The 26,396-nt window shown below is 46.8% G+C and overlaps 1 protein-coding gene across 1 annotated transcript in view; it reads left to right on the top strand.

Moving 5' to 3' along the window:
• Positions 1-26,396, top strand: part of LOC115096908 (dynein beta chain, flagellar outer arm-like) — a 630,228-nt gene that overhangs the window by 425,710 nt on the left and 178,122 nt on the right. Inside the window, 1 exon segment of the mRNA XM_029612190.1 lies at positions 2,047-2,268. Coding sequence (XP_029468050.1) covers positions 2,047-2,268 — 222 coding nt within the window.

Genomic DNA, 26,396 nt, shown 5'->3' on the forward strand with positions numbered 1-26,396 from the left:
GTATGGAGGGCACGGCCACGCCCCCGGACCGCCCCGGGCCGTAGCCACGCCCCCGTACCCGCCCCCAAAACGCTGCCGACACGCCCCGAAAACGCCACGACGACCGGGACCGCCCCCCAACACACCCCCGACACGCCCCCCTCGGAGAACCCCGGGACTTACGCGAGTCCCGGGGCTCTGCGCGCGCCGGTGCGCCTATGTAAAATAGGCGCACCGGCGCGCAGGGCCCTGCTCGCCTAAATCCGCCCGGATTTACGTGAGCAGGGCTCTTAAAATCCGCCCCTATGTGCGTGCGTGCGTGTGCTGTTTCACGGTATTTCCACTTACTGTGTTGTACTTGTTCTGGCGGTAACCCGGGGGATTTTAACTGGCATCGGAGGCGGGAGACCGAGTGCTGGAGCACAAGGAAAGGGGGGGAACCCCACCATACACCACTGGCTACCTGCCGCCTCCCATCGGGTGGGCAGAGCAATATCTGATGTGTCCGACCTGCACTCAGTGGGGTCAGGGTTGGGGGAGAGGGGGAGGGGAGGACGGGGTAGAGTGGATGCAGACCTGGTTCTCTTTCCAGGCCTCCTCTTGCTCCTTCCTGCGACCAAGCAGCTGAGTCGGGGGGGGATGGGTTTAGAAGGGGGAAGCAGGAGCAGAATGGAGCAGAGCTTTTTTTTTTTTTTCTTTTTTTCTATCGCGTGACATTTCTCGGAGCCTCATGCTTTCCAAGTGTGAGGGAAAGAAGGCAGGGAGGGAGGGAACTGCGTGTACTAGGAGGGAATGTGTGCAGTGGGATGGGTACTGGGAAAGAGAGGGAAGAGGGGGCGGGGGTGGGAGGGAAGATGCTGGGAAACGGAAAGGGCGGGGAGGGAGAATAGCTCGCTTGGTTGCAATGTGCGCAGGTGTTCTTAGCTCCCCTGTCCTTTACGCTCATTGAGAAAGAGAAACTCTATCCCTTGGTTTCTCTTTTAAAATGGGCATAAAGCACACGCATTACATGCATTTGCATGCTTTGCACCCGCTTTGTTTGCGCAGGCGGGCGATAATAGTGAGTGCATCTGTGAAAATATCATGTATGCACACTGTATATCACTCCCCCCGCCCACGTTAATGGGCTTCTTGGAAGAGTTCCTTGGAGACTCGGTCAAAGGTGCATGCGCTATGGAAGACCTCACTTTTTGACAGCCAAAGGAGGGCGATTTGTAGACAAGCTGCCCTACCTGGGCTTTGAAAATTATCCCTTCCTCCGCCCCCCTCCCCACGAGCGTATTTAGTGCTCACTTCTTTGAAAAAACTTTCCCATGGGCACAGAGTGCCCCACCCACTGCTCATCTCTGTTTGCGCAGGCGGAAATCTGCGGGTAGAGTCCACGCCAGCTGCGCACAAACCTTTCCTCCCTCGCGCCTCCGGTGAGAGCTCCACCGCGTGCAGCTGAAAGCGCGGGTCCCACGGGATGCCCAGCTTGCTTTTTAGCCGTGTCGGTGGGGGGAGGGTGGATTACGGGCAGCTGGTTCACCGGGTTTGATCGCTTTATAGCCGCGGGAATACCTTTGAAAATTGCTCTCGTGGAGCTAAACCTGCTAAGTATTTCCCTGTCGACACAAAAGGAGACAAATTCTTTTCATCCGTCTTAGAATAAGAGGATATTTATTGTTGTGCTGGTCACATTGCTATTGTATTTTGAAGCAGCTTAATGCACCAGATATTTGGTTTCCCTGAATACAGAAGGTGGGGTAAAGTCCTTTTTTTTTTTTTTTTGGATAAGGCCTGTATCTCTTATATGTTTTTCAGGAGGCTATTCAGACAAATAATTGCCAAAGTAGCAGCCTGTTTAAAAATAATAATAATAATAAAGTAAAACAATTAAATAAAAAAAAAAAATTACAACCTTGCAGATTTAAAAAATTCTGAATTCCTGGGCAGTGGATGGATGGGCAGTACAATTTCATTTCAATGGCTAGCGTGCCTCAGCTTTGGTCAAGATTTGTTAATGTTCTGTTTCTTCTGATAGAAGGAAACTAATGGACGCTAATTCTTTTTTATTTTTTTCTTTAGCTGGCTAAAAAGCTGGAAAGGGCCAGATCGCTTTATGCCGAGCTTTTGCAAGTGAGGAACACGCTTTCCCCCCTTGCTGTGCGGGGCACTCTGCTCTTTTATGTTCTGAAGAGTCTGCAGCCACTGGCTGCAGAATACCAGGTCCATTTGACTTCATTTTTAGAACGTTTCGACGCTGCTGTGGGGTCCAAAGCTGCGACGCAGGAGGATGACGACATACAGGTAAAAGAAACGTGGCTTAAATGTGAACGTACTTTTTATTCCCATTGCCCATAGGCTATTCCTTGTTGTAAATTAACTCATTCAGAAAAAAGGGGGAGAAAAAACACTGAGTAGCAAGGATACAGTAAGTCAAAAAAGGAAAGTCCTGAGTGATTTTGAATATTAACTCCCCCCAACTGCATAACTTTCTGTGTGCACAAAATTTATCTGGATTAAAAGGGCCATCGGATGGACGTGTTATGGGGGCGGAGGAAAACTTTGGGAGCTGATGTAATAAGCTGTGCAAAACCTGCTGTGGCTTTTTGTGCGAGTGACTATACGTGGTTTTCCACTCTAATTGTATGCGCCTATGTAATAATGCGTTTAGCGCTGAAAAAGTGCATGCACATACCCCGAGTAATAACCCACGACAGGTTTTGCATGAGTTCATGAAAATGGCACGTAAAGGAGGTAATTAACCATTCACAGGCTATGCAGGGAGTCATGCTGGCAGGGAGATTGGTTGGTGTGGGGGGGGTTTTAAAGCAGATTTTGTAGCGCCTGAGTCAGGGCAAGGTTTAATTGAAAGTCCTGTGGCTCCAGGTGGTGTTAGCACTTGTCTGTGGCCCCCAGAGATTGCCAGTCCGGTTTCGACTCCTGCTATCTCTCAGCAGTGCTGATCCATGCCAAGTGGCCCCGGGCATCTGGCAAAGAAAAGGCTGCACGGACAACCATACTAATGACAGCAGTGGAGTAAAAGGGACAGTAGGACCTGAAACATTTTATTTTAGAATAATGTGGTGCCAATGTATTCAGCTGTAAGTTAGAAATACTCTTCTTGAGCCTGCAACATTTTTTCAATTGCGCCTATTTTAGTGCAGGTTTTACCTGTGGCTTTCTGCATCTGGGCTTTTATGCAGGCATTGGTGTGTATTTCTAATTTGCATGCCATCCCATTATTACAGCCCAAGGAAGCGCCTGCTTTTGCCATGCGCACTAAAAAAATATATGCAGAAAGTTTGCGCCAGTTTCAGCATGGGCCTTATTACATCCGCCCTTTTAGTTGGTAAGTACATGTATTAAGTCCTCTCCAGCTAAACTCCAAAGTCTGGTTGGAGAAAATAGCAGCCTCAGAGGGAACTTCTTTTCCGGCCCCCCCCCCCCCCACCTTCCCCTCCCTTCACCTACCTAACCCACCCCCCAGCCCTAACTAAATCCCCCCCCCACCTTTATGGCATAACTTGCGCGCGCCGGCCAGCTGCCGGCGTGCTTTCCTCAGCCCGGGAGCTGGTTCGGAGGCCTCGGCCATGCCCCCGGGCCAGCGCCACGCCCATGGCCCCGCCCACGGAATGCCCCCAAATACCGCCCCCCCCCCCCCCCCAAGCAAAGCCCCGGGACTTACGCGCGCGCCTTGGTGCTTTGCGCGCGCCAGCGGCCTATGCAACATAGGCACGCCGGCGCGCAAGTCCCATGCGCGCGTAAATCCGACTGGATTTACGCGCGCAGGGCTTTTAAAATCTGCTCCAATATCTGTTTCCTTGGGCCAGTGAAAGGCATCACAACCTAAAAAGATAACAGCTGACATATAGCTTGGAATGCACAGTATATCCCACCTTCTTTCTATGATCGTATGTAGATGTTCACATTGTGTTCACATTGGGTACAGATTAGACCTTTGTTATTTCTTGATGATGTGTGTGGGACCATTTCCAACATCTGTGCCCATTTCTTTTGGAAGAGAAATGTTTTATCTTTAATTATTTAATGACAATCTTGATCCAGAGTTGGCATTCTGAAGTTAAGTAGTCCTTAATCATTTATTTGACCACAAGCTTTCTTTTCATTTTTACAAATGCACTGAGTGAACCGTTCAATAAAACATTGACAGTAACATATTGACAATAAGTAAAATTAAATATGAGGATTTCATTGATTTGGAAGCTGGCGCAGGATCCAGAACCTGCCAGTGCAAGCCAAGAATGCATCAGAATTGAGAGAAATCTTATTTTTCTATTTTATTGAAGGCTCCTTCCTGCTGTGCTGAAGCACATGTTAGCACCACCACAATATATATATGGAGCAATTTTCAGTAAGTGTACAGTGGCAAGATTTGTGGGTACGTTTTTCTCTTCCAGATAGTTTCTTCTTTAAAAATTTCTAAAACCTGCATGGGTGCTTGCATCGTGTTTTTCTGCAGATGGGACTATGCACTGAGATATGTGTGTATATGTGAATGTTCTCCTCCTGACCTCACCTCACCTCCAGAAATGGCCATTTTTTGAGTGGCAGTAAAATTTTCAAAAACTACAGCAGCTGTAAGCTATTCTGGCCCTCATATACTGGAAGCCAGTCTTCTTTTCAGGGTATCTACAATTAATGTGCATGAGATGCCTTTGCATGCACTGGAGGCAATGCATGCAGATGCATCTCATGAATATTTAGTGTGGGTATCTTGAAAACATGACTAACTTGCAGCCCTCGAGGATCAGAGTTGTCTACCCCTGACCCAAAGTCTATTGGCTTAACTCTTTAGGTGGCTGTCTATGTTCATGCACACAGTGCTCACTGCTTACTATTTTTTAGTGGTTAGCTCAATGACCATAATAATAAATAAATTAAAATTATGTTGACTTGATGGTCTTGTGATAGTGCAATGTGCTATCATATAAAGATAAATTTTTAAAGAACCGCATGGGCATCATTGTGCGCGCGGTTGCAGGCATGCGCGTATGGATGTGCTGATTTTATAGTCCAATCTATGATAGCCGTCAGGTAAACACAAAAGAATAGATGCCTGGATCTTTTTCCAACACTTTATTGATGCAGAGACGTATCCATAAACATGCCCGACTCAGGCCGAGGTTCACAGCTCTACAGCCGCTGCCTCAGGGGCTCCACTATTACCAGTCAGTGATGCTGTTTCTTCCAATAAACAGTAATTGTATGTCAGCAATACTTGGGGCAACTTAAACTAGCATGTGTTCAGTTTCTAATTAAGGTTCTCAGCAATTGGCTTCACCATGACTGAATTCACTATAAAACAATGGTCCCCAACCCGGTCCTAGAGAAGCCCCTAGTCTGGTTTTCAGGATATCCACAAGAAAATATTCATGAGATAAATTTGCATGCACTGACTTTAGTGTATACAAATCTGCCTCGTGCCTATTCATTGGGGCAGATTTTAAAACCTGCGCGCGGGCGCAGATTTGTTCGCGCAACTTGGCGCGATCAAATCTACGCCCGATTTTATAACATGCATGCGCAGCCGCGCGCATGTTATAAAATCCAGGGTCGGCACACGCAAGGGGGTGCACAATTGTGCAACTTGCGTGCGCCGAGCCGTTCCCTCCACCCCCCAGCCCTACCTAGAACCCCCCCCCCCCCTTACCTTTGCTGAAGTAGTTACGCCTGCCGACCAACGGCCGGCCCGCGATCCCGGGCACAGCAGCAAATGGCCGCTGTGCCTGGAGGCTCAGGCCACGCCCCCACCCCGGACTGCCCATGCCCCGCCCCTTTTTGCAAGCCCCGGGACATACGCGCGTCCCAGGGCTTGTGTGCGCCGCCGAGTCTATGCAAGATAGGCTTGGCGCGGGCAGGGGCAGCTTTTCGGGGGTTACGCGCATATCCTTTTGAAAATCTGCCCCATTGTGAAGATCCTGAAAACCAAAGTGCCTAGGGCAGGGGTCGGGAACCCATGGCTCGCGAGCCAGATATGGCTCTTTTGAGGGCTGCATCTGGCTCGCAGACACGTGTCGCCATACTTCGCGGTTCCCCGCTGACCCAGCTGCTCCCCGGTCCTCCCCCGCCCGGGCTTAAAATGCTGTCAGCCCGGGCGGAACGCGGCAGGACAGCTGGAGTCAGCGGCACCGGCGTGCTCTCTTCTCCTCCCCCCCCCCCCGCGGCCCGGAAGAGGAAGAGGAGAGCATCGGGTGCCTTCCGCGCAGGCACCCGATGCTCACCACTTCCTCTTCCGGGCCGCGGGGGGGAGGAGAAGAGAGCACGCCGACTGGAGTCATCCGGGTGCCTGCGCGGGAGTCGCCGGGTGCCAGCGCTGGAGTCATCGGGTGCCTGCGCGGGTCTTCCCGCGCAGGCACCCGATGCTCTCCACTTCCTCTTCCGGGCCGCGGGAAGAAGAGAGCACGCCGGTGCTCTCTTCTTCCCGCGGCCTGGAAGAGGAAGTGGAGAGCATCGGGTGCCTGCGCGGGAAGAAGACTGCAGCGCGGCTCGGAGGAAAATGAAAATCTTCAACCGCGGCCGATGGGACTCCGCCTTCGCCTCCGCGAGGGCTGAAAATGAAGGAGGTTAGCGTTGGGAGGTGGCTGCTGCTGCCGCGAGTTCCCGGGGGGGGGGGGGGGGGAAGGGGGAGAGAGAGAGTGAATGAGCGAGCAAGCATGTGTGTTTGAGATCCTGTGTGTGTGAGTGAGAGATTGCATGTATGTGAATGATTGAGAGCCTATATATGTGAAAGAGAGTATGTCTGTGATTGAGATCCTGCCTGTGAGAGAGAGAGCATGAATGTAAGTTTACCATTGGGAACCTGTATGTGTAAGTTTGTAATTGAAAACCTGTTTGTTTGAAAGAGTATGTGTGTATGATTGAGATCCTTTGTGTGTGAGAGAGATCATGTGTATGTATGATTAAGAGCCTGTGTGTATAAGTAAGAGAGAGATCATGTGTGTCTGTGTCTGATTGACAGCTGGTTTAGGTGATGGAGCATGTGAGTATGTGATTGAGAGCCTGTGTTTAAATGAGAGAGAGAGACCATGTGTGTCTGTGTGATTGAGAGCTGATTTAGGTGAGTGAGCATGTGAGTATGTGATTGAGAGCCTGTGTTTAAATGAGAGAGAGAGACCATGTGTGTCTGTGTGTGATTGAGAGCTGATTTAGGTGAGGGAGCATGTGAGTATGTGATTGAGAGCCTGTGTTTAAATGAGAGAGAGAGACCATGTGTGTCTGTGTGTGATTGAGAGCTGATTTAGGTGAGGGAGCATGTGAGTATGTGATTGAGAGCCTGTGTGTAAATGAGAGAAAGAGAGGACATGTTTGTAAGCATGTGAATGAGAGTCTGTGTGTGAGAGAAAAAGACAGCATGTATTTATGTGATTGAAAGCCTGTGTGTGTGTAAGCGTGAAAAGATAGACAGCATGTGTGTAAATGTGTAATTAAGAGCCTATATAAGTGAGAGAGAAAAAACATTTGTATATGTGAGTGACTGAGAGCATGTGTGTATAGGTGTGTCATTGAGAGCCAGTGTGAGAGAGAGCGCTGGTATGTGACTGAGAGAGGAGAAAGTTCCAAGCAAACCACCCCACCTCCTGCTAATTCAGAACAATCTCAGGACACCTGGATATCAAACGTTCCCAGGTATGCAGAGCAAAAAAATTTTTGTATCCTTATTATTTTTCATTACTGGATCTTTGTGTCTGCTATTTTGAAATATTTTGTTGGTATCTGGAAATGTTTTATATGAGTTTTTAATTATTGGATATTCCACTCATCAGCTGTTTCGAAATATGTTCTTTTTGTTAGTACAGTTTTACTGCTGATTTTATATTTCTTGATTTGTTTTATAAGGATGTGTGATGTTTCTTTTTTCCTTTGTTACACTGCATACAGAGACTCTGGCTTGTTGCAGTTTCCAATTCAGTTTTTGTCTGCATGCTTCTTGTTATGCGTTTTGGTCTCTTTATTCTATGTTAGGTGAGGGACAGCACGTGATTCAGGTGAGGTTTTCTGCTGGCGTGTAGTTTCTGTGTAGGACTCTATAGCAGCCTGACTTGGTCCGTTTTCCTAATAGGAGATGTATTGGTGTCTTAAGGCCTGGTGTAATATTTTCAGAGACTTATTGTACTTTAAAAGTGTGATCTTACATAAAATGCACACATTTACTTGTATTTAGTTTTAAACATATTGTATGGCTCTCATGGAATTACATTTTAAAATATGTGGCGTTTATGGCTCTCTCAGCCAAAAAGGTTCCTGACCCCTGGCCTAGGGGCTTCTCTAGGACCAGATTGGGGATCGCTGCTGTAGAACCTTCATTTGGTGCTCCCAAAAGGAAGGTATTATGGATATCAATCAACAGAGGTGCTTGCTAGTGAATTTAAAAATGCAGCTATTGGGCTCTCTAAGGCACTTCAGCCTGCCTCAGCCACATGAGGTTTTTCTGCTGGATGAAACTTGTTAGACGAAGGTCGGAGACACACAGAAATGAAGAAGGAAACACAGAATGCCCTCCCTCTTCCATCTCCAAATCTTTAAATGCTGCTCTGCTGTTGGATTGGTGCAGGAAGAGACTGGACAATAGCTGGGCAAATCGCTTCCAGGTCATTATCTGCCCTATTCAGTGCTTCAAGAATTAAAAAAAAACAAAAAACCTGTTTGGTAAAGTTTCCATGGCATCTGAAAAGATACAAGATGTGGTGGAGATTGGTGTAGGGAAATCACAAATAAAAAGGGGGGAAAAAAAGTTACGTGACATTTTATCTCTCAAGAAAGCAGAAAAATATGAGAAATAAACAATACTTAGACCGAAAGAAAAGAAGCACTAGGAACTGCACCAGAGAGAGAGAGAAACTGGGGAGACAGGGCAAGGGAGTTTGGATGTACTCCTGGCATGCCCCTGGGCATAGCAGCAGCAGGAGGAGGAGGATGGGAGGGAGTGCAGGCTTCAGGTAGTGTGAGATCGGGCTGAAGAAGAGAGGCCTGTCTGAAAATGCACTGCCGTGAGCGGGCAACCTCTCATCTTCCCCCCCTCCCGGGTGACCTCTCGCCTTGCACCTGCCCCCTTAATGGCACACAGCACCTTTAGGCAGGTGCTTACTGTGCCTGAAGGGAATCCAGCGCTGGATATGTTCAGAGGCGTAGGTAGCGGTACACTCCTTCATTAATAAGCCACCTCTCTTCCTTTACTTTTCCTGCAGCATTTGATTGTAAGACATGGCAGCTACATGAAGAGTCAACAGCTAAAGGGCACTAATTAAAGCTCGGAGTGCCTCTGCGGTAATAAACAAATTAACCGATGAAGAAAAAAAAAGACAGAATTTATAGCGGAAGGAGATTCACAACCAAAGAAATTTCAACGCATGCATTAAAAAGCAAACAAATTAAACACAGAATTAATGGAGCCTACTGTCTGCAATGCGTACGTGTGAATACATCCGAAAGTAGGGCTAAAAAAAAAGGAACATGATGATGGGAGCCTTTCCCCAAATATTGGCAGAAACGTATTAGTGTTAGTGCAGAAAAAAAAACAAAACCATAGCCTTAATGGAGAAAGTGGACCTGTGGTCCTGTTCATGGAGGAAACAGCAGTCTCTAAACCAGTCTTTCTAATTTCACTAATCTCATCATCATAGGCCCATTGTGGCCTTTTGCAGGATCTGTACTTTTTAATCTTGGATTCTTCAGAAAGTCCTACATGTATGAAAAGCAAACTCTTCTCTTCTGAGGCTCTTTGAACTTCTGCATTAAGAGATTTAACATTTAGGTTCCTGAAATCAAATTGTTCATTTTGCCACCGTTTTCTGCAAAGAGCACTGTAATGCTAATGGCATTTCTCCCGTTCGTTACTGAATGGTAATGAGATTATAAAAATGCTTCATTGTGAATTAATGTCATACTACACACTGCTTTTAATCCGGGTCAGGCGCCTCATATATATACCTTTGTGTTCGAATCCCACTATAAAGTACGTGTATTAAGTTTAAATCTCAAGCTTACATAGAGTGAAAGAAAATATGCTTATTAATTACAGTTTCAAACAATTTCTGAGGAGTGGGGGCAAATTGTCTTCAGATTATTTGAAGGATAACTTTCAAAGAACTGTGCGTGGCCCCATACATATGCGTATATGGCTGTGCAGAGATCTACTACAGTAATTTATAACCTGTGCGCATCAGGTGCATGCAGATTATAAAAAACACGTACATCTGGTTACATGTGAATACCCGCAATGCATTAAAAGTGTATACCTTTCCTACCCACCTGCCCCAGATCAACCCTAGACCACTCTTTTTTTGCACAGGTAAATGTGTGCGCAAAACTGAGAATATGCGTGGGCTTTGATGCTTATAAAATAGCGTGTACACGAGTACGAGCTACTTACATGTGTAACTCCTCTGAAAATTCACTTCTATGCCCCCCACTAAGGACAGCCCAGCTGGTCACAGTTCCCTACACTAGGTGCTTAACAATTGGAGAAAATGTTTCTAATGTCACATCAAGAGATTACCTGCAATCCAATCCGCACCAGATTATTAATTTATCATGTATTTAGCGCATGTTTTTTCACTTGTTGCTCAAGGCAAGTTACATTCAATAATAGTAAGTGTGGTATAGTATAAGTGCAAAGTCACAGAGGGGTATTTGGGGTACAGAAGTACAAGGGTGCACTACATGGCTGGGTGGGAAGGGGGGTTGCTGAAGAGCACCAGAAAGGAGAATTCATATCTGATAATCTCAAGTTCCCTGTATGTACCCGGATCAGTCCAGACTCCTGGGTTTGCCCCCCCTCTAGCAGATAGAGACAGAGCAGTTATCAAAACAAACTCCGCCTATAAATAGGCTGGTGCCACCTATAGTCCGGCAGTATTCCTCTGTCTCCAGCAGATGGGAGAGGTGCCAAACCTACAGTCTGGGCTGTGTGCTTAGTTGGTATCTTGTGTTTAGTTAGTTTAGGGGACTTTTTTGACTTTTGTTTCTGGATTATTTCAGCTTTATTAAAAAAAATATATATATTTATCTATATATATATATAGATATATATATATATAAGAAAGGAGCTTGTGGCAGCAAAGTGGTCGATGGCCTCCCAGGTGGTAGTTAGGATTTGAGAGGACCATCCCCCACTGGTCTGAGGCAGCTGCTTCACAGGGTGGAGGGCCCTACTTATCTACTTAGCAGCTTGGGTGCGACACCGGGGAGCCCGGTTCACTCCACCTGAAGGGATCAGCACCTTGGACCACTGCCGGGCAAGTTTTATAATTTAAAAAAAAATAAAAATTTTTTTGCTTTCGTTTTCTCCCGCGCTGGCTCTCTCTCCTTCACTCCCTGTCTCAGTGCGGTATTTGCCGTTTTGCTGTTTATTCATTGAATTTTCATTGAATTTTCTTTAATTTATTTTGTCTTTATTTTCCTGTCACGACTCGATGCCGCGTTCGTCCGTTTGCCGCACGTGGCTCTCCAGGGAGGGCCTATGCTCGGATTGCATCCTGGGGAGAGAGGGGCCCACTGAGCTTCTGCTGTATGTCTTCCCGCCTTGGGCATCGATCAGCAAAGTGCTCAGGCGGATAGAGATCCATCCAACGGAGGTCATCCTGGTAGCTCCAGAATGGTCAAGACGTCCCTGGTTTGCGGACCTTCTCAATCTCGCTGTGGAGGGGCCGCTGCGGTTTCCAGTTTTCCCAGACCTGCTGCATCAAGGGCCCTTTTGTTTGGAAGAAGTCGATGTCTAGCGGCATGGCTTTTGAAAGACAGAGGTTAAGTCGCAAAGGCTATTCTCCGGCCATTGTAGCTATGCTTCTCCGATCATGTAAGACTTCTGCCTGTCTCACATATGTTAGAGTTTGGAAAGTTTTTGAGACTTTATGTCTGGACTGGGAGGTCACGCCTACCTGGGCCTTGGTGTCGGATATTCTGTGTTTTCTACAATCCGGTCTTTCCAAGGGTTTATCATGTAGTTCCCTCGGAGTGCAGGTGGGGGTGCTTGGTTGTTTGCATGGCTCCGTCCAGGATGTAGAGTTAGCAGCACATCTGGATGTAGTTCATTTCCTTAAGGGAGCAAAACACTTGCGTTCTCCGATTCAGCATCCTTATCCGTCATGGAGTCTGAATTTAGTACTCACTGCTCTTTGCTCAGCACCTTTTGAGCCTTTGAAGAGATCGACCCTAAAAGATCTTACCTTGAAGGTGATTTTTCTGGTGGCCATTACATCGGATTGTAGGGTGTCGGAACGCCAGGCACTTTCCTGTAGGGAACCTTTTTGCGGATTTTGGATTCAGGCGTTTCTTTAAGGATGGCTCCGTCTTTCTTGCCGAAAGTGGTTTCCCCTTTTCATGTCAACCAATCGGTGGAGTTGCTGGCCTTTACAGAGTTAAACCGTTCGGAATCTTTGGCTGGCGACTTGTGAAAGCTCGACGTTCGCAGAGCTTTGCTGCGTTACCTAGAGGTTATCAATGTGTTTCGTATGACTGACCATCTTTTTGTGCTGTGGAGCGGTCCTAAACCAGGACAGCAGGCGTCCAAAGCTACTATAGCTCGTTGGCTAAAGGAGGCTATTAGTTCGGCCTATCTCCTTCGTGGTAGATCCTTTTCTACTCGTTCGCAAGCGTCGTCTTGGCCAGTGTCAGATGGTATCACCGCAGGAGATTTGCAGGGCGGCTATGTGGAAATCCCTGCATACTTTTGTGAGACATTATAGACTGGATGTCCAGGCTCCAGTTTCAGGAGGATTTGGAGAGGGAGTGCTTCGAGCGGGTCTCTCCAGATCCCATCCCAGGTAAGAAAGCTCTGGTACATCCCAGGAGTCTGGACTGATCCGGGTACGTACAGGGAAAGGAAAATTAGTTTCTTATCTGATACTTTTCTTTCCTGTAGTACCACGGATCAGTCCAGAATCCCACCTGTCAGAGTCATGGAAGAAAGGGAGAGTCCACTCGTTTCTTATGTATTTCGTTATTTCAGATTGGCAAAGATTTGAATTTTTTGTCCTCAAGTGGTTCTCAAAGTTCAGGTCCCAGGAGGATTCAGTGGACCGTTTTGTTTCTTTTATTATATACTAGCCGTTAAGCCCGTAACAACGGGCTACATTAACATTTTTTTTTCAGTCCATTTCCTTACCCCTCATTCTCCCTCACCCTCTAGTCTCCCACCCCCCACTCTTCCCCTCCCCCCTCCCCTCAGTCACTCCCCCTCCCGGATGGCACAGACGGAAGATCGCCGGGGGAGGTCCCTCCCTCCCTCTCGCGCGCCGCCGCCGCTACTGCTCATCGCTGCCGCCGCCGCTAATGCTCGTCACTGCCGCCGCCGCCACTACTAGTCCTCGCTGCGCCATTTTTGTTACTGGCAAGCTCTGACCGACGTGCTGCCCACGCATGCGCAGTAGAGTTGCTCTCTATTGCGCATTTGCAGCACGTCGGTCAAGCTTCATTTATCTAGCTGCATCAAGATGCATGTGCCTCAACGGGACCTCAGATCCTCTAATAAAGGTCTGTTAACAATACCTAATATTAAATCGGCACACCTAAGTGAAGTTAGAGAGAGGGCAATCTCGGTTGCAGGACCGAAACTGTGGAACAGTTTACCGCCAGACCTGAGAATGCAGGATGATCCAAAACAATTTAAGAAAGATTTGAAAACATGGTGTTTCCAACAAGCCTATGGTATTGAGATTTAAAGGACTACTGAAAGCTGAAATCCACATGTTGTTTCTATTTTATCTATTTATTTCTTAACTCTTTTAATTCTAACAAAGCTTTTAGATTTTTAGCTTATCATAAGTAATATTAATTATTTATTCTTATTTTATCTATTTTATTGTATTTTCTGTTTCCTACTAGTATTTTAATTATATTGTAAACCGTAAAGATAGAATCATGTGTTCTGACTCACAGTATATAAAAATTGCATAAATAAATAAATAGTAGATAGTTAAGATGGTTTTGAGAGTTCCATTCTGTTTTGACATTGACTAATACTGCTGGACTGTAGGTGGCACCAGCCTATATATAGGCTGAGTTTGTTTTGATAACTGCTCTGTCTCCATCTGCTAGAGGGGGGGGGGGGCAAAGTCCAGGAGTCTGGACTCATCCGTGGTACTACAGGAACAAAAATTATCAGGTAAGAAACTAATTTTCCTTTTGCTAAACAGTGTAGTAAGGCAGTGGTGAAAGCCAGAATAATGCTAGGGTATGCAGTGAGAAAGTAAACCAGAAGGAAAAAAAAGTGGAGGTGATGTTGCTTTTGTAGAAATCATAGATGATGCCTTGACCTAACCCCATCCATTTTAAAAAATGCAGCTAAAAGTATGCAACCTGCATTTTCACTAGTAAATGCAACATTTACTTGCATAAAACCTTTGGAATGTTTACCTGTGGAGAAAAGCCCCTTTGAAAATTGGGTGACCCTTGGGGATAGAGCTGGGGTGATACAGAGGCCATCCTGGCAAAGCACACGCAGAGAGCTTATTTTTAACTTCCCAAAGTTAGATTAGCTGAAGACCTTTGTGTTGCGCTTGGAGGTGGACTCTTGTCCTGGAGCAGTGGAGAACAGCTCCCTGGTAGGGACCAGGAAGCACCTGCCCCCAGGCGGGGGCCGGAGCACAGGAGGAGACAGAGGCTAGGTTGAGCTTCACCACTGGAAGCCCGCAGTCCCCCCGGGTGGAGCCCGTAGGGACCCGGGCCGCTTGGACTTAGGTGGGCCTCGCAGGGTCTCCCGGAGAGGTAACAGAGAAGCGTGCCCATGAACAGCAAGGGAGCGCGGTCGGACTCTAGGCTGTAGGTCTGGTGGAGCAAGGAAGACCAAAACAGCGTAGGCGATGACAAGGCAAGGGACAGAGCCAGAATCAGGAGACGTCAATGGCAGCCAAGGTCAGAATCCGAGGATCAGTCCGAGGAGTAGTCATCGAGGCAGGGGTCAGGTTCCAGAGGTCAGACTAGGTCACAAGGCAGGCAGAGGTCAGGATCCAGGCAGCGGACAGAATGGTCAAGGAGCAGGTCGAGGTCAGTACCAGAGAGACAGTCCGAGGGTACTACCTGGGGAGACAGGACAGAAGGACGCTGGAACAGTAGGATGCTGGAACAAGACTGTGAAGCGGAGGCAAACTAATACACATGCAGTGCCGACCCGATTGCCAAGGCAAGAAAGTGCAGGCAGGGACTTCCATATATTGAACATTCAATCAGGGCGCGCCGCGGAGCTAGGACCTGCCCCATGCCCTACAAGAGGCCGGGCGGTCCACGCACGCAGAAGAGCATGGCCAATGCCACTGGAGACGCTGAACTCCGGCGTGAGGGACGCCGAGGCCTGGAGGAGCTCACGGCTGCCGCTGGGGAGGCCGACCCATGACCTGCAGAGGAGCTAGCGAGGTGAGCAGGCCCGTGCACGGGTCCGGCGCGTAACACTTTGTATGCAGGATGAGCTGGTCTAAGCTTGGATTATGTAGTATCTGTGGGTTATAAGTGTGCAATATGATAATTATAAAAATGACATTATAGACTGGCGTAAAGCAGTCCAGCCTCTGGGTATAAAATGCCTGGTTTTGATGAGCAGTGATACAATCTGCCTGGTTTTATAGTGCTCTGTGAACAGAAGATGATCTTTAAAAGCAGCAGTTATTTTTCTTTTAAATTCACCAGTTGAGCAGCTGCTGGAAATGAAGAGCTCTTAACAGATGAGGCTGGGATGGGGGCGGGTAACAACCGCCCTGCAAATACAGGGAAACACTACTTGTCCGGCTTCAGCCATCCATTCTGTTTTTGCATCGTACATTTTCACTGGGGCCTTTTTTTTTTTTTTTCTTCCCCCTCTCCCCGTTTGCCGTTGTGTGCTTGTTGGGTAAATTTTCAATTATGGCTTGCAGATGCATCGAAGCGTGGTGTTGCATAACGGGCGTTATGTCGTTCTGCAGAGAAATCTCAAAGCGCTGTGTCACAGGTCCAGTATGCCAGTGGAAACTTTATTTCTACTTCTGCTGATTTCATTTGCGTTAACATTCACTGGACACGATCTTGTGTGAGAGCGCAATCCCTACTGTCGCCAGAACTCTAAAATAGGGCCCTGCATCAGTCCCCAACATAGCCATAGCTCTGACCCCACTTTCGTCAGATCTGCATCGTTAAACACGCGTCACGTGCTGAGGGTACTGGCCCGGAATTGGACTGCAAGATTGGGGTGAAAGTGATGAGAGAAAAAGGGTCAGGGGAGTTTGGGAGGTGAGGGAGTTCATCCTGCAGGTGGGTATTGGGGGCTGAGAGAGCAATCTGAGACAGAGAACAGACATGAAGAGGGCCTGACTTGGCACTGCAGGCTGCGGAAAGGCTTCGGATTTCAACATGTAGCGCAGGCCGACCAAGCGTTTCCAACGAAAGCCTCACTTAAGGCAACAATGTAATGCAGGGTTGGGAGGGCATAATGGTAGCTTTTTGTTTTTGATTCGGCAGTTCAGCATGAATAAAGGTGCACCTTGTAATTTTCTGTGTCGCCGTGATCGCCCCCATAACCACTGTTTTGCATGGGTTTCTGCCGAGGGCTATCATTTCCACAGATGCAGTTTGTGACTGCGGGGCTTCTGATGATCGGTGAGAGACGACCAAGTACAGGGCAAGGGCGAGATAATGGAGCTTCCCAGTGCAAGCAATAGGAAGGCCTCCTGACAGATGGATGGAGCTCCTGATTCCCCAGGATGAAAAGGTTGCTGGTTCAAACTCTTGGCTGAAATGTCCTGTTGGGCAGCCTCATACTTTTACCCTTCCACTCTTTCCCATTTAAGGAAACAGTGAATTTCTTATAAAGAAAATTCGCTTTTTCTGGTTATTTACTCAGTCAGTCAAAGTCAGAATGCAAAACTGACAACAGGAAACGTTTATCTCTTTTGGTGCAGTTACTGTCACAGTCAAAGCTGTCTAAGGTCCAAGGTAGCAGTGAGTTAGACAGTTGTTAGAATCACTCTTCTAAAATAATTTACATATTTAGAGAGGTTTTCCAAGTGGCTCGTTTATAGCTGTCATTTCCCACTCTCAGCAAACTGGAGAACAGGGAAAACTTTTTTTTTTTTGTTTTTTTTGTAAAGAATGGGTGAACCACAATATTGCACAATTAAAAAAAAAAAAAAAAAAAAGGACTGGCTCTTCAGGCTCCAGAAAAAGGGATGCAATGTTGTTTAATTAGGTTTATAGGCACCAGTCCTTACTTTAAAACAAACAAATCCAAATGTGTGAATTTTGGGACTGGCGACTTGCAGTGCTGAAGTGCTGCCTCAACATGGGGAGCTGCAGCAACAATACTTTGGACCTCAGCTCTGGCCCTCTTGTGTTCTGCAGCAGAATAATCCAAGCGCCAGCTCAGCGTCTTGACACCCGGCTGGAGCGCAACCGTGCGCATCGTAACCGGAACTCTCCGTTCCAGCTCCCCTCCCTCCGGCTCCCGGTGCTGGCGCATCTGACCATCGACGACGCACCGGAAGCTGGCTGAAATCCAGCCAATGCCGCACCTTACCTATCCGGTCAAGGACGACTCTTTTAACCTACCTAAGGGGGGCCCGCCTTGACGCCCCTAATGGAGCACCCTCCCTGACTGGGATCAAGGAATTCACCTTTGGATGAAGGCATGGGAATCCCGAGAACTCAAGAACAAGTTCCTTGCCTCAGACCCAGCAAGCTGATGGCTTTCAGGGCTGCGCATTCATTTTCAAAAGGCCTAAAGCATGCAGCGTTAAGGTGTTGTTTTTAAAACTGAAGCAAAAGAAAAAAAAAATCAACAAAATGTGTGGGGGCTTTTTGCAATGCAGTCCTGGGCCCCATGGCTGATGCTGCCAAAGCACCCCCTACCCCAGCACCATTGAAATTAAACAAGTAATCCCACTTCCCCGCGGCTTCCCCTATCCCTCGCCCCCCCTCCCATCGCTTTTGGGTTTTTCTTTCTTTTCTTGCGTTTTTCATTGTAGTTGATATTTCTTTTCTTTTTGCTTCTTTGAAAGAAAATAAAACGGGGGGGAAAAAAATCAAGGAAAAGAAGAGGCCACGTTTCCTCCCCACTCCTCAACTACCAAAAAAAAACCCCCCTCTACTGCCACCAGAATAAAACAATTAAATCACTCCCAGATCTTCCCCTATCCCTCAACCCCAATACAATTTACCGCATCAGTGGAGCTCCAGTATTTCAAATGGGAGTGGAGCAATTTTCAGCCACTCATGCCTGCATTTGGGGGTCGGTTTGGCACCAGTTTGTCGTGTGGTCACTCCTGCCTCATTTGGACTGTAGGTAAGCTGCACTGGATGGGGGGGATGTGACTTGCTTGTCTTAGTTTGGTGGCAATGTGAGGTGAGGGGGGAAATCTGACCCTTCCTTTTGAATTTTTTTCTACTGTGGTGTTTGTTTCGGTTTAAATAAACAAAACTGAACCAAATTAAACATCAAAGAGAACACATTTAAAAAAAACCAAAAACCCAAAAAATTAAACAGAATGAAAATTGTTTGCATGCGTGTGTGGGATCGCCAAATCTGGTGTTGCATTAAGCCCAAAAATGTCTTAAACTGGGCCTGGAGGATTTGCAGGGCCATCGGAAGGGGCAGGAAAGATGAGCGCCTGCTAAGGTGCCAAGTTAAGGAAGTACCAGCATGCCATGCTGCCGCTGTCCCACTGTCACAATTGCTTGGATCAAGGTACCCCACCCCAGGAGCTGTACTAGGGCCAGTCTTCTGCTAGCCTGCACTCTGCCCTGCAGGTTGAGCCCTTGGGTTCTGGGGACCAGTAGAGCTTGATTGCAGCTGCAATATAACATGGTGAGTCAGTACTATAGAACAAGGATGGACACAGACACTGGCTAGAAGCTTGGAGACAACATGCAGGCAGGGATTGGCAAGGCTTGGTACAGGCAGGACAAGGCAAAGCTTGGTACAGGAGCTGGAAGTGGAACAAGGACTGGGACTGCGATAGACAGAGACAAGGCAAGGTAGTGAATACAGCCAGGGAGAGATACAAGCAAGGCAGGGTACTGGACTGGAGATTAAGCAGGAACTGGGGCAGGGAATGGATGCAAGGGCCTGGTCAGGACACGACACGACCAGACAAAGACAGGACTGGACAAGACTGAAAAAGGACTAGACAAGACAACACAGAACAAGAAATAGAGAAGCCCAAAAGCAGCAAGGCTGGAGGCCCGAAGGCCCCAAGGTAGGGAGAGAGGCCTAAATAGGCCTCAAGGCAGGATATAAGTATAGAGCGGGCCTGAGAAGGCCACAAGGTATAGAGCAAGAAAACAGTGGCCAAGCCAGAGAGCCAAGAGTGACTCCATGAAGAGGCAAAAGTGTATTTGGCAAGGCTAGGTTATATAAGGCTGGAGCTTGGGTGTGGTGCCAGCAGTGAGAGCTTGGCAAGACTGGAGATTAAGCTCACCGAGATCCTCTAGTGTAGAGGAGGCTGTACCACAGGCTGAGTCAGAAGGCCAGTGAGGAGATGGTTTGGATAGCTCTGAATAGTGCTCACTGGAGGCCTCTGCTGTTGAGGAGGTGTCATAGCTGGCAGACGCAGGGCACAGTGAGGCTGTGAAACAGGGGAAACCAGGGCAAAAGTAAGCTCTGCCCAGTTGCTGTTGAGTATTAGTGGAGGGGGATCATTGATCTCCTGGGGGCACTGTGCAGCCCGATGATAGTTCTGGGAATAGGTAATTGTAACAAGTGCAGAAGCAAAGTTTCCCTTTGAGAATCCATCAGTGACCTAGGGTCATGGCAATCCTACGCCCCACATACTTTTGGGGGGGGGGGGGGGGGAGAGGAAGGGACAATTTTGCAAAATGGTATTTCCTTTGAAAATTGCCCCCTTAATGTCCTTCATTATTCTCTGGAAGTAGTATAAACATCCAAAAGTGAAATACTAAAGAACAAGGCTGTGAACAAGTCAAGCATTCCCCAACGACAAAATGAAATCTTTAAATAAACAAATGAAACAAAAACCAGACTTGCAGATCAGGATTTTTAATAACCTGTAGGTAAATCTTAGTGTGATGAGAGCCAGGGGAAATGAGGCATGAACTTTTAAACTTACATCTACTGATAATTTTATCTAGATGTATCATATAAAACATCTGTCTTAATGCTATATACGCCCAGTGAAGATTGAAGAAACGTTAACCACTGGAGTGTGTGTGGGGTTTTTTGTTTTGTTTTTTTTAATATTTTGCTACCATTATTCTAATGCATGCTTAAGGGCCTAATGCACATATTATTTTGTAGATTTTTAAAGAGTTTCACCTCTCCTGATTTGTTTACTACAATCTTTTTTTTTTTTTTGGGGGGGGGGGGGGAGGAATGGTTCACGTCCACAACTTGATTGAGGACGAGAAGGTAACATTTTATGTGGATGAACATTTCATACTACTGGTACACAACACTCCTATCTGCTTCTAGCTCCTCCCTGCCCAGCTAATTCCTTCGTGAGGCAACTACATGTACCCCTTGTCATTTCCCTACATGCCCCTTGCCTATTATGTTTACTTCAATGGCGTAGCCAGAAATGAGTTTTTGGCTGGGCCCAAGGTTAACATGAGTGGGCACTAAATATCTGAGCCATGGAATTCATATTCTTATTGATAAATTCTTTCACACACACACACACACCTGACAATAGATTTCTAAATAATCTGCTACAGCTGTTATACTTTTAATATTTTAAACTCAGTGACTTCAAGCAGCTACCAATGCTAAACCTTATATATAGTTATGGAAGCATTTCAATTATACTTAAAGAGATCTCAACTGGCAGTATCCCATAACTTAAAAGAACCATATACTAATCTACTATAAAGACAGATATCTCATCATACATCACAGTATTCTGTGAGATGTTTTAAAACCCTCTGGAAAATATTTACCATAATTGAGCAAATGCCTTATTAATCTGTATCAATAAAACAGATATATACCTTTGAAGACTTCTTTTCCTTTCCTATGGCTCAACTATTTAGTTTTAGTCTTCCTCTGTTGCTGACATTTGCTGAATCAAGTCCAGGGGCTCCTGACATCCTCCCCTTTTCTTTACAAAGGAAGAATAGAAAAAAAGACTGCTCTGGATAAAGAGATATCTTGAAGGTGGTCACACCCTTTGGCTGACAGCTGGGATGCATCCTTAGCAGTGTGGAGAGGATAACTGGGTAGACAGGAGAAAAAGATTATCCAGCACTGTCATTTACTAAGCTATCATCATGTAAACATACACTCTGCATCCACGGGAACCTCCTTGACCCCTAACAATGGATGCAGAGCAGAACTAGGGCATTACCCATAGAACTCACCATGCAAAAAAAAAGATATTCTGGTTCTGATGACATCTCAGTTAAAGCAAAACAAATTCCCTTTACTACCAGGCACAATAGCCTTCCTTATGAAAAGTTAATAATTTACCACTAATGCATATCCTATTGAGAAAACACAACAAATAAGATTGATACAATTGCCAACATGCTAGTAAAATACCTCACCTCGGTCACACACAGAGAACCTACCTTCACCAAGTACAGAAAGACCACACATTATAAATATGGAGACAAACTGGAATGGAAAACAAAAAAAAAAGCCATTCTGCATGCAGTGCAAACCTGGAGAAATGGAAAGAGAAATATAGCACCTAACACAGTTCCAGGATCTGCAATAATGCACAGAAACTAATCTGCACAAAGTTACACCTGCATTATGGAACACATAACAACCCTATCTGTGAAAAGGCAATACTACAAATATTAAATCAGGTCCTAAACACTAATACATCTCCTATTAAGAAAACAGAACAAGCCAAGCTGCAATAGATCCCCACACAGAAATAATTGTAAAACTATATTAATAAATGTTTCAAAATAGCTGGTGAACAGAATAAGGTCAAACAATTAAAACTCAAAAATTATTAAAAATTGTCCAAATATCAATAAAATATTTAAAAACAGCAGACACATCACATAATACTCAATAATTAAAATGGCAGTCAATCAAGAAAAATAAACTTAAAATGCCACCTTTACTTACCCTCTCCAGCAACTCTTCTACTCCTTTCCCTTGAAAGCACATACCAGGAGCAGCAGCGGCTGCTGAAGCTCTGTCTTTATGGTCCTCTTCTTTAGGGCCCACAAGACAGACAGATAGACAGACACACACACTAAACCCTTTGACCAGTCTCTGTCTCACACACAGACACCAGACACCTCCCTGCCTAGTCTTATCTCTCTCTGTCTCTCACACACACCCCAGTCACTTCCCTGCCCAGTCTCTCTCTCACATACACACCCCAGTCACCTCCCTGCCCAGACACTCTCTCTCTCACACACACCCCAGTCACCTCCCTGCCCAGTCACACTCTCTCTCTCACACACACACCCCAGTCACCTCCCTGCCCAGTCTCTCTCACACACAACCCAGTCACTTCCCTGCCCAGTCTCTGTCTCTCACACACAACCCAGTCACTTCCCTGCCCAGTCACTCTCTCTCACACACACACCCCAGTCACCTCCCTGCCCAGTCACACTCTCTCTCTCACACACACACCCCAGTCACCTCCCTGCCCAGTCACTCTCTCTCTCACACACACACCCCAGTCACCTCCCTGCCCAGTCACTCTCTCTCTCACACACACACCCCAGTCACCTCCCTGCCCAGTCTCTGTCTCTCACACACACCAGAGTGACTTCCCTGCCCAGTCCCTTTTCTCACACATACTTTGCTTAGAGCCCCAATGCTGTGTTCCCCTTTAATTTCGCAGTGGCAGATTTTCCAGTGCTGCCACTGCCTTCTCTGCCACATTGAAGCAGCAAACATTTATTTTAGAAAAATATGCCACAGCACTCAAGCCTTCCTTCTGGCTGTTGGGTTATCCTTAGGCTCCCGCGACCCCCCATCTGCCTGCTTTTATAGCCGCTGGGAGCTCCAATTGCCCCATCTGTAATCAGCATGGTTGGGTGCCACTTTTACTTTAAACGTGGTTCTGCCGTGCTCACTGTTGCATGGGGGGGGGGGGCGGAGAGACTCCCTGGAGCAACCGGCCTCTTCGTGCTTGCAACTCACTGCTGCTTTGGGGAATCCCTACTCTATCGCGGTTCCTGGCTTGGCTGGTCTCTTTTCTTTGTGGTTTGCCGCTGTGTTTAATTTCAGCATTTCCAGCCCGTGGCGGCCACAGGGTCGGGCTTCTTCGCCGCCACGGGCCTGGACACTGCCACTCCTCCCAGCCCCTCTCAAACCACCCCATCCCCGGGCTATGAGATGCCCCCTTCTTCCTGCCCCACTGAGGTCTTCTCCTCCCACTGGCAGGAAGAAGGGAGTAGACTTCCGATTGGCCCGCGGCAGCAGGAAGAATGGAGGAGGCTTCCAATTGGCCCACAGGGGCAGGAAGACGGAGGAGGTTTCCCATTGGCCTGCGGGGGCAGGAAAAAGGTAAAGGGAAGTATAACTGGGGCTGTGGGACACTGGGAGCCGTGACACACCAGCTGGTCTTATTCATTTTTTTTTTCTCTCTTGGGTGCCTACCGATGCTGCCTGCTTTTTATTGGCTGCAGTGTCTTGCAAAGAAATTTGGGTGGGCCTGAATGGAAAGTGAGTGGGCCACTGCCCACCCGTAGCTATGTCACTGGTTTACTTACTTACAGATCTTATTCAAAAGCGTATTACTCCCTGCCCTCTCCTGCTGACCCCACAAAGTTTGATAGTTTCCACAATTGTACTGACAACAGGAGAAAGGTGGGGGGTGGGGTCGGGGGAGAAGGCTCGTTACTCTGCCTTTTTTTTTTGGCTCCTAAAATGATTCGGGCATTCACTGTCGCGTGGAGCCCATCAGGGTTGCTTTTGCAGGGTGAGGTCCTATTCTATGCTCCTATCATCTTCACAGCCTGAGTAATATTAAAACCCCGGATCTCTTTCAGGGCCTGAGCCTAACTTTATTTAGGCTTACTTCACCACAGGGGCTTCAACAACTCAAATACAAGCTCTCCTTAACAGAAATGTAGCTAGGCATTTTAACTCCCAGGACAGGCAAGTATATTGGTACGTTTTCCCCTTCCCATTCCTCTCTCCCTCCCCTCCTCTCCCTCTGATTCTAGGTCCTCTTTCTTGCTCTTCCTTTTCCCCCAGCAACCTGAATTGGTAGGAGGAGAGCCACAGTCTTCTAGACTTGTCATCTGCTAGCACAGGCTTACATTTTGGTTTGTTTTTCTACCCCTTAGGTATGGCCCGGCTGAATAAGCATGGGTTGTAACACAATCAAGTTCAATATCAGTGCCGGGTCAGCAAGCAGAGTACTCGCGAGCAGATCTAATTCCATGGGTCATCCAACCAGGTAGTCGGAAGCACGCTGTCTCCCTGCACTCTTAGCATTCGTATACAAATCCAGGGGTCTCACGGAGCATCACGGAGCGCACTCTCCGAGTTTGGCAGCATAGCTACGTGGCCCCTCGAGTGGCTGGGAGCATCAGATCTGTTCTCAGCAAACCCTTTTCTAGTTCTGAGGACTAGTCTGCTTCAGCAGGGGCCGACCACTGGTTCTCCCAGTAGACTGAATACAAGGTGCCCACTTGTGGGTGTGTTAGTGCCATGGCCCACTGGGCAAAGCAGCAACTAACTTGCTGGCCAGGCTGCTGGTTTGAGAGACTGGCCAACCCTGACACCTCCCCATCACCGTACTAGCCCCTGTGGGTAAGTGTGGACTCTGATGTATTCAATTTGTGCTCTCTTGTGTATTTTCTAATGTACATTGTGTGCATTCTTGTACACAGTAAACCCTGGTATTTTATAAGGATTCTCCCATTCTGTAGTTGGTGTAAAAAAATAAAAAATAAATAAAAGACCCATACAAACATTAACTCTGTTTAATAACTCAGCAGATGGTGGCTATATAAGCTTGTTGAAAAGAGATTTAAAAAATGTATTTTATATATTAATAGATTGATGGCAAACAATGTTAAATTACAGTGTTTTGCAACTCTAGTATTTTGCCTGATCAGGAAGTGTCTACTAAAGTATAATTACAGTGTTTAAAAAATGTAAATTTACCAATGCAACACCTGTTTAACTTGAAGCTCTTAATAGACAAACTAATTAATTTATGCCTGAGCCATCTCAGTTGCCTGTACTCCAGCTGTCAAATTGCAGCTTTCCAAATTGATGATTGTGCATTAAAATGTAATTAATCCAAAGACTGTAAAAAGGACAGTGATGCAGAATTTTTGCTTTATCTTTTAATGTCTTGTGCCCTTGCAAACTAGGTTAGTTTATAAGAGGGGGCGCGTGTGGTGCCGGTTATTTCAAAGCTGCAAGCTATGAGAACCCAGATGTAACTACTTAAATTCCTCAGGTGACCCTTGTGGTAAATTTGGGCAGTTTGGGAACAGCCAGAAAGAATAAGGATGCAGACTCTGGCTGTTTCCCTTTTGTACAATTTATTTAGAGGTAAAAAAAAAAAAAAAATGAAGAGCAAAACAAGATGTAGCTCCCTTAACCTCAGGTAACATAGAGTGGCTTCCTGCCTGCTCCCGTTTAAACCTTTCAGGCCCTGAGTTCTTAAAAAGAGGAGAGGGGCTCCTCCCTTCACCCAGGATTCCCTGTGGGTTTGGATTTTAAGGAGGATCAGGTAAAACAGCTGTGTCCGGTCCTTTAAGGTAGTCTGAAGGAGTTTTCTATGTACTCCCTCACGCCCTCTTTAAGGCTAATGGGGCTAAAGTGGCTTTCGACAACAGTGATTTTTCTGCCAGGTTCAGCCAGGTAATCAATCTGGAGCCTTTGACCCGTGGCAAATTTTAAATCATTGTAAGAATTTTCAGAATTAATATTCTGGCCCTTGCAAGGTCGGTAGCTAGTGAGTGCCAGCCTGCAGATGGTGCAGGGATTTGGCAATTTCTGGAGCTCATCCCGCCAATTGCTGAAGAAATGCAAAACGTGCACTCCACTAGCTACTTGGGAATGGGTGGGGGGAGGGGGGGTCTGAACGGGAAGGAGGAGAAATAAGATCGGAAGAAGAGGGTGAGACAGCCCCCTCGGCAGCACCTAGGTTTTATGCAGTCATCTGTGAGAATCTGCTGTTGTTAAACAGTTGGCAGACTTGTTGCTATAAATTAATTTCAAACAAGTGAGATTATGTGCAGTTAGATGGATCTTATCCTTCTACGTAGGTCCATCTTGTCCCCCTTTACCAAGATTTGGCAGCCTGAAACAGTGGAAAGTCTAACTCTGATCATCACAGCAGCATTCCAGGCATATACATTTATCATTTCTTTTTTCATGTTTGACTAAGTAGGATCACCTAATCATGGAATAGCTTCAATGAATGCGCAGTAAACATTTCTCCTGGATTCACTAGGCCACAAAGTTTTATCACGGTGGAGGTCTTGCTATCGCAGGTGGGGGGGGTCCCTCCCTTGAAAAAAATTTGCAACTCTATGGCACACACTTTGGGGTAGATTTT

This window comes from Rhinatrema bivittatum, chromosome 8 (genome assembly GCF_901001135.1).
Source record: "Rhinatrema bivittatum chromosome 8, aRhiBiv1.1, whole genome shotgun sequence".
Classification (NCBI taxonomy): domain Eukaryota; kingdom Metazoa; phylum Chordata; class Amphibia; order Gymnophiona; family Rhinatrematidae; genus Rhinatrema; species Rhinatrema bivittatum.